The 7,062-nt window shown below is 71.2% G+C and overlaps 1 protein-coding gene across 1 annotated transcript; it reads left to right on the top strand.

Moving 5' to 3' along the window:
* Positions 1–468: 468 nt before the first annotated feature.
* On the top strand, positions 469–6,977 carry ADCK5 (aarF domain containing kinase 5; the record flags this gene model as incomplete). Its single annotated transcript, XM_074167334.1, has 6 exons — positions 469–612; positions 714–789; positions 2,563–2,763; positions 3,682–3,822; positions 4,870–4,983; positions 6,846–6,977. Coding segments are annotated over 6 exons (808 nt in total), but the record flags the coding sequence as incomplete, so codon positions are not given.
* Positions 6,978–7,062: the final 85 nt, after the last annotated feature.

Below are 7,062 nucleotides of genomic sequence, written 5' to 3'. Positions count from 1 at the left end.
GGGCTACTTGTGGGGCTGGAGCAGGGGATCTCTGGTTCGTGCCCCACAGCAGGCGCCCCGTAGGGCTGCTGTGGGGCTGGGATATGGGTCCCTGACCTCTGCCCCACAGCAGGCGCCGCGTGGGGCTGGCCCGGGGGCTACTTGTGGGGCTGGAGCAGGGGGTCCCCTGACCCCTGCCCCACAGCAAGCGCCCCATAGGGCTGCTGTGGGGCTGGGATATGGGTCCCTGACCCCTGCCCCATAGCAGTGCCCCATGGGCTACTTGTGGGGCTGGGGGTGCTGTGGGGCAGAGGTCTGGGGGGCTGGGATATGGGTCCCTGACCCCTGCCCCATAGCAGCGCCCCATGGGGCTGACCCGTGGGCTACTTGTGGGGCTGGAGCAGGGGGTCTCTGGTTCGTGCCCCACAGCAGGCGCCCCGTAGGGCTGCTGTGGGGCTGGGATATGGGTCTCTGACCTCTGCCCCACAGCAGGCGCCGCGTGGGGCTGGCCCGGGGGCTACTTGTGGGGCTGGGCCTGGGGGTGCCGGTGGCCACCGGCTGGTACCTGGTGGCCGAGCGCCGGGAGCGCCGCCGGTTCTGGCTGCTGTTGGACGGCGTGGGACGCTTTGCCAGGTGTGGGGCGCGCTGTGGGGCGCGGGGACGTGTGGGGCAGGGGGGGCCCCGCAGCCCCCCTCTCCCCCCCGCTGCCCCACACCTCCCTCTGTTCCCCGTAGGTCGCTGGCCGTGGGCATCCACATCTCCCTGGACTACTGGTGGACCACCAAGGTGGCCCTGAGGGGGCTGGATGAGGTGGGGCCGCTTGGGGGGCGCGGTGGCCACTTGGGGGGCTGGGAAAGTGCTGGGGGGCTCACTGGCCACTTGGGGGGTTCGGTGGCCACTTGGGGGGCTCAGAAAGGGTTGTGGGGGTTGGCGGCCACTTGGGGGGCTGGGAAAGAGGTGGGGGGCTCACTGGCCACTTGGGGGGCTCGGTGGCCACTTGGGGGGCTGAGAAAGGGTTGGGGGGGTTATGGCCACTTGGGGGTCTCACTGGCCACTTGGAGGGCTCGGTGGCCACTTGGGGGGCTCAGTGGTCACTTGGGGGGCTGGGAACATGTTGGGGGGCTCAGGGGCCACTTGTGGGGCTCGGTGGCCACTTGGGGGGCTCAGAAAGGGTTGGGGGGCTCGGTGGCCACTTGGGGGGGTTTGGTGGCCACTTGGGGGGCTGAGAAAGGGTTGGGGGGGTTGTGGCCACTTGGGGGACTCAGGGACCACTTGGGAGGCTCACTGGCCACTTGGGGGGCTCAGGGGCCATTTGGGGGGCTCACTGGCCACTTTGGGGGCTCGGTGGCCACTTGGGGGGCTGGGAAAGAGTTGGGGGGCTCAGAAAGGGTTGGGGGGCTCGGTGGCCACTTGGGGGGGCTGGGAAAGTGCTGGGGGGCTCACCGGCCACTTGGGGGGCTTGGTGGCCACTTGGGGGGCTCAGAAAGGGTTGTGGGGGTTGGTGGCCACTTGGGGGGCTGGGAAAGAGGTGGGGGGCTCACTGGCCACTTGGGGGGTTCGGTGGCCACTTGGGGGCTGAGAAAGGGTTGGGGGGGTTGTGGCCACTTGGGGGTCTCACTGGCCACTTGGGGGGCTCGGTGGCCACTTGGGGGGGCTCAGTGGTCACTTGGGGGGCTGGGAAAGAGTTGGGGGGCTCAGAAAGGCTTGGGGAGCTCAGGGGCCACTTGGGGGGGGGTTCAGTGGCCACTTGGGGGGTTTGGTGGCCAGTTGTGGGACTCGGTGGCCAGTTATGGGTCTGAGCCACCACTTGTGGGTCTGAGCCGCTGTGGGGGGGTCTGGGCGGGTTTGGTGACCCCCCCCGTGTCCCTGTGCCCCCCCCCAGGAGAGTGCGGTGTTGCCAGTGGGGATGTTGTGGTGGCCCCATGGGGGGTTTGGTGGCCACTTATGGGTCTGAGCCACCACTTGTGGGTCTGAGCCGCCGTGGGGGGGCCTGGGCGGGTTCAGTGACCCCCCCTCGTGTCCCTGTGCCCCCCCCGTGTCCCTGTGCCCCCCCCGTGTCCCTGTGCCCCCCCCAGTGGAGTGCAGTGTTTGTGGCAGGGATGGCTCAGTGGCCACTTGGGGGGGTTTGGTGGCCACTTATGGGTCTGAGCCATTATTTAGGGGTCTGAGCCGCCGTGGGGGGGTCCGGGTGGGTTCAGTGACCCCCCCCCATTTCTGTGACCCCCCCCGTGTCCCTGTGTCCCCCCAGGGTTCCCAGTGGGGATGTTGTGGTGGCCCCTTGGAGGGTTTGGTGGCCACTTATGGGTCTGAGCCACCACTTGTGGGTCTGAGCCGCCGTGGGGGGGCCTGGGCGGGTTCAGTGACCCCCCCTCATGTCCCTGTGCCCCCCCCGTGTCCCTGTGCCCCCCCCAGTGGAGTGCAGTGTTTGTGGCAGGGATGGCTCAGTGGCCACTTGGGGGGGTTTGGTGGCCACTTATGGGTCTGAGCCATTATTTAGGGGTCTGAGCCGCCGTGGGGGGGTCCGGGTGGGTTCGGTGACACCCCCCCCCCCTCCTCCATGTCCTTTTGTGTCCCCCCCCCCAGGAGAGCGCGGCGTACGCGGCGGGGATGTCCCGGTGCCACCGGCGGGCGGCGGAGCGGGTGCTGTGGGGGGCGCTGCGCAATGGGGGGCTGTACGTCAAGCTGGGGCAGGGGCTCTGCGCCTTCAACCACCTCCTGCCCCCCGAGTACGGGGACACCCTGCGCCGCCTGGAGGACAGGGCCCTGCCCCGCGGGGAGCACGAGGTGGGGACACGAGGGGACACGAGGGGGGGGGGGCCCCGGGGGACAACCGTGGGGAGACTACGGGGATGGGGCCACCACCAGCTTGGGGGCACCGTGGGGATGGGGACACCGTGGGGACACCAGGGGGATGGGGCACCCCTGGGCTTGGGGACACCGTGGGGACACCGTGGGTGTGGGGACACCGCAGGTGGGGGTGTCCCCGTGTTCATGTCCCTCTGTCCCCATGTCCCTCTGTCCCCATCCCTGTGTCCCCCCATCCCCATGTCCCCGTGTCCCCCCATACTCTCTCCTGTCCCCCATGTCCCCCCTGTCCCCTCTGTCCCCATGTCCCCCCCATCCCCACGACCCCCCATCCCTGCGTCCCCCCCCTCCCATGTTGTCCCCCCATCCCCATGTCCCCCGTGTCCCCCCCATTCCTGTGTCCCTCCCTGTCCCCATGTCCCCCCCATCCCCTGTGTCCCCCCCACCCCCCTGTCCCCCATGTCCCCCCCTGCCCCCGTGTCCCCCCTGTTCCCTGTGTGTCCCCTTGTCCCCGTGTCCCCCCCATCCCCGTGTCCCCCCCATCCCTGTGTCCCCCCCATCCCCGTGTCCCCCCCATTTCCTGTGTCCCCCCCATCTCCCTGTCCCCCATGTCCCCCTCTGTCCCCCCCCGCCCCCTGTCCCCTCCCTGTGCCCATGTCCCCCCCGTCCCCCGTGTCCCCCCCTTGTCCCCGTGTCCCCCCCATCCCCCGTGTCCCCACCATCCCCCTGTCCCCATGTCCCCCCCTTGTCCCCATGTCCCCCCCGTCCCCCGTGTCCCCCCCATTTCCTGTGTCCGCCCCATCTCCCTATCCCCCCTGTCCCCCCCTGCCGCCCATCCCCTCCCTGTCCCCGTGTCCCCACCCCCCGTGTCCCCCCCGTGTCCGTGCCCCCCCCCAGGTGGATGACCTCTTCCTGGAGGATTTCCAGGCCACCCCGGGGGGGCTGTTCCAGGAGTTTGACTACCAGCCCGTGGCCGCCGCCAGCCTGGCCCAGGTGCACCGCGCCCGCCTGCCCGACGGCACCCCCGTCGCCGTCAAGGTGGGGGACCCCCCCCCAAAACCCCCGCCAGCCCCCCAGGAACCCCCCCCGAACCCCCCAAATGCCTGGTACCCCCCCAGGAACCCCCAGAACCCCCGGGACCCCCCCCAGGAACCCCCCCCGAACCCCCCAAATGCCTGGTACCCCCCCAGGAACCCCCAGAACCCCTGGGACCCCCCAAACCCCCGGGACCCCCCCAGGAACCCCCCAAATGCCTGGCACCCCCCCAGGAACCCCCGGGACCCCCCAGACACCCCAAACCCCCGGGACCCCCCCCAGGAACCCCCCCAAACCCCCCAAATGTCTGGCACCCCCCAGGAACCCCCAGAACCCTCGGGACCCCCCAAACCCCCAGGACCCCCCCTGGCACCCCCCCAGGAACCCCCAGAACCCCTGGGACCCCCCAAACCCCCGGGACCCCCCCCAGGAACCCCCCGAACCCCCCAAATGCCTGGCACCCCCCCAGGAACCCCCAGAAACCCCGTGACCCCCTGGAACCCCCGGGAGCCCCCCCCCAGGAACCCCCCAAACTCCTTGCCCCCCCCCTCCGGGACCCCTCTGAACCCCCCAGGACCCCCCCAAACACCTGGCTCCTCCCGTGACCCCCCCAGGGACACCCCCCCGGTGAGTGCCCCCCGCCCCGTACCACCCCCCCCTTTTTACCCACCCCAGGGGACCCCCCCGGTGAGTGCCCCCCCCGTGACCCCCTCCAGGGGACCCCCCACCCCCAGGGACCCCCCCCCCTGCTGAGTGCCCCCCCGTCCAGGAGACCCCCCCCTACCCCCAGGGGAACCCTCCCATGACCCCCCCCTCTGCCTGTGACCCCCCCAGGAGACCCCCATGGCCCCCCCCATGGGACCCCCCCCTGCTGAGCGCCCCCCCCACCCCCAGGAGAGCCCTCCCATGACCCCCCCTTTCCCCCCGTAGACCCCTCCCTCCCTCCGTGATACCCCTCAGGGGACACCCCCACCCCCCGCCCCCAGGGGACACCCCCCCCCCCCCCCCCGATGATCGCCCCCCCCCCCACCCCCGGTGCCCCCCCCCCAGGTGCAGTACATCGACCTGCGGGACCGCTTCGAGGGGGACATTAGGACCCTGGAGCTGCTGCTGCGCCTGGTGCAGGTCATGCACCCCGACTTCGCCCTGGCATGGGTGCTGCAGGTGGGGGACCCCCCCATCCCTCTGACCCCCCCGGGGACCCCCCCCGGGACCCCCGGACCCCCCCACACCTGTGAGACCCCCCCCCCGACACCCCCACACCCTCCCTGGCCCCACGCACCCCAATTTCACCCTGGCATGGGTGCTGCAGGTGGGGGACCCCCCCATCCCTCTGACCCCCCCGGGACCCCCCCATCCCCCTGACGCCCCCGGGGAGCCCCCTGGGACCCCCGGACCCCCCCACACCTGTGAGACCCCCCCCAGCCCCATGGCACCCCGACTTCGCCCTGGGATGGGTGCTGCAGGTGGGGGACCCCCCCATCCCTCTGACCCCCCCGGGGACCCCCCTGGGACCCCCGGACCCCCCCAGACCTGTGAGACCCCCCCCGACACCCCCACACACCCCCTGATCCCTGTGCCCCCTGTGCCCCCTGTGACCCCTGTGACCCCTGTGACCCCTGACCCCTGTGTCCCCTGAGCCCTGTGACCCCTGTGACCCCCCCTGACCCCTGACCCCTGTGACCCCTGTGACCCCTGACCCCTGTGTCCCCTGTGCCCCCTGTGACCCCTGTGACCCCTGTGACCCCTGTGACCCCTGACCCCTGTGTCCCCTGTGTCCCCTGTGCCCCCTGTGACCCCTGTGACCCCTGTGACCCCTGACCCCTGTGACCCCTGTGACCCCTGTCCCTGTCCCCAGGAGCTGCGGGGGCGCCTGGCGCAGGAGCTGTGACCCCTGACCCCTGTGTCCCCTGTGACCCCTGTGTCCCCTGTGACCCCTGACCCCTGTGTCCCCTGTGACCCCTGTGTCGCTTGTGACCCCTGTGACCCCTGTACCCCTGACCTGTGACCCCTGACCCCTGTGACCCCTGTGTCCCCTGTGACCCCTGTGTCCCCTGTGACCCCTGTGTCCCGTGTCCCCTGTGTCCCCTGTGACCCCTGACCCCTGTGACCTCTGACCCCTGTCCCTGTCCCTGTCCCCAGGAGCTGCAGGGGTGCCTGGCGCAGGAGCTGTGACCCCTGACCCCTGTGTCCCCGTGTCCCCTGTGACCCCGTGTCCCCTGTGACCCCTGTGTCCCCTGTGACCCCTGACCCCTGTGTCCCCTGTGTCCCCTGTGTCCCCTGTGCCCCCTGACCCCTGTGACCCCTGTGTCCCCTGTGACCCCTGTAACCCCTGACCCCTGTGTCCCCTGTGACCCCATGACCCCTGACCTGTGACCCCTGACCCCTGTGTCCCCTGTGACCCCCATGACCCCTAACCTGTGTCCCCTGTGACCCCTGTGTCCCCTGTGTCCCCTGTGCCCCCTGACCTGTGTCCCCTGTGACCCCTGTCCCTGTCCCTGTCCCCAGGAGCTGCGGGGGCGCCTGGCGCAGGAGCTGTGACCCCTGACCCCTGTGTCCCCTGTGTCCCCTGTGTCCCCTGTGACCCCTGTGACCCCTGTGACCCCTGACCCCTGTGTCCCCTGTGACCCCCCTGACCCCTGACCCCTGTGTCCCCTGTGACCCCTGACTCCTGTGACCCCTGTGCCCCCTGTGTCCCCTGTGCCCCCTGACCTGTGTCCCCTGTGACCCCTGTCCCTGTCCCCAGGAGCTGTGGGGGCGCCTGGCGCAGGAGCTGTGACCCCTGACCCCTGTGTCCCCGTGTCCCCTGTGACCCCTGTGTCGCTTGTGACCCCTGTGACCCTTGTACCCCTGACCTGTGACCCCTGACCCCTCTGCCCCCTGTCCCTGTCCCTGTCCCCAGGAGCTGCGGGGGCGCCTGGCGCAGGAGCTGTGACCCCTGACCCCTGTGTCCCCGTGTCCCCTGTGACCCCTGTGACCCCTGTGTCCCCTGTGACCCCTGTCCCTGTCCCTGTCCCTGTCCCCAGGAGCTGCGGGGGCGCCTGGCGCAGGAGCTGGATTTCGAGAACGAGGGCCGGAACGCGGAGCGCTGCGCCCGGGACCTGCAGCACCTGCCCGGCCTCATGGTGCCCCGCGTGCACTGGGAGCGCTGCAGCAAGGTGGGGGGGCACGGGGGGGGCACGGGGGGGGGCACTGGGGGGGGGCACTGGGGTCGGGGGGGTCACTGGGGACACCAGGGACACA

Source organism: Numenius arquata, unplaced genomic scaffold (assembly GCF_964106895.1).
Source record: "Numenius arquata unplaced genomic scaffold, bNumArq3.hap1.1 HAP1_SCAFFOLD_1837, whole genome shotgun sequence".
Taxonomy (NCBI): Eukaryota; Metazoa; Chordata; class Aves; order Charadriiformes; family Scolopacidae; genus Numenius; species Numenius arquata.
Note: the sequence above shows the minus strand (reverse complement) of the source record. Positions and strands in the feature narration are given on the sequence as shown.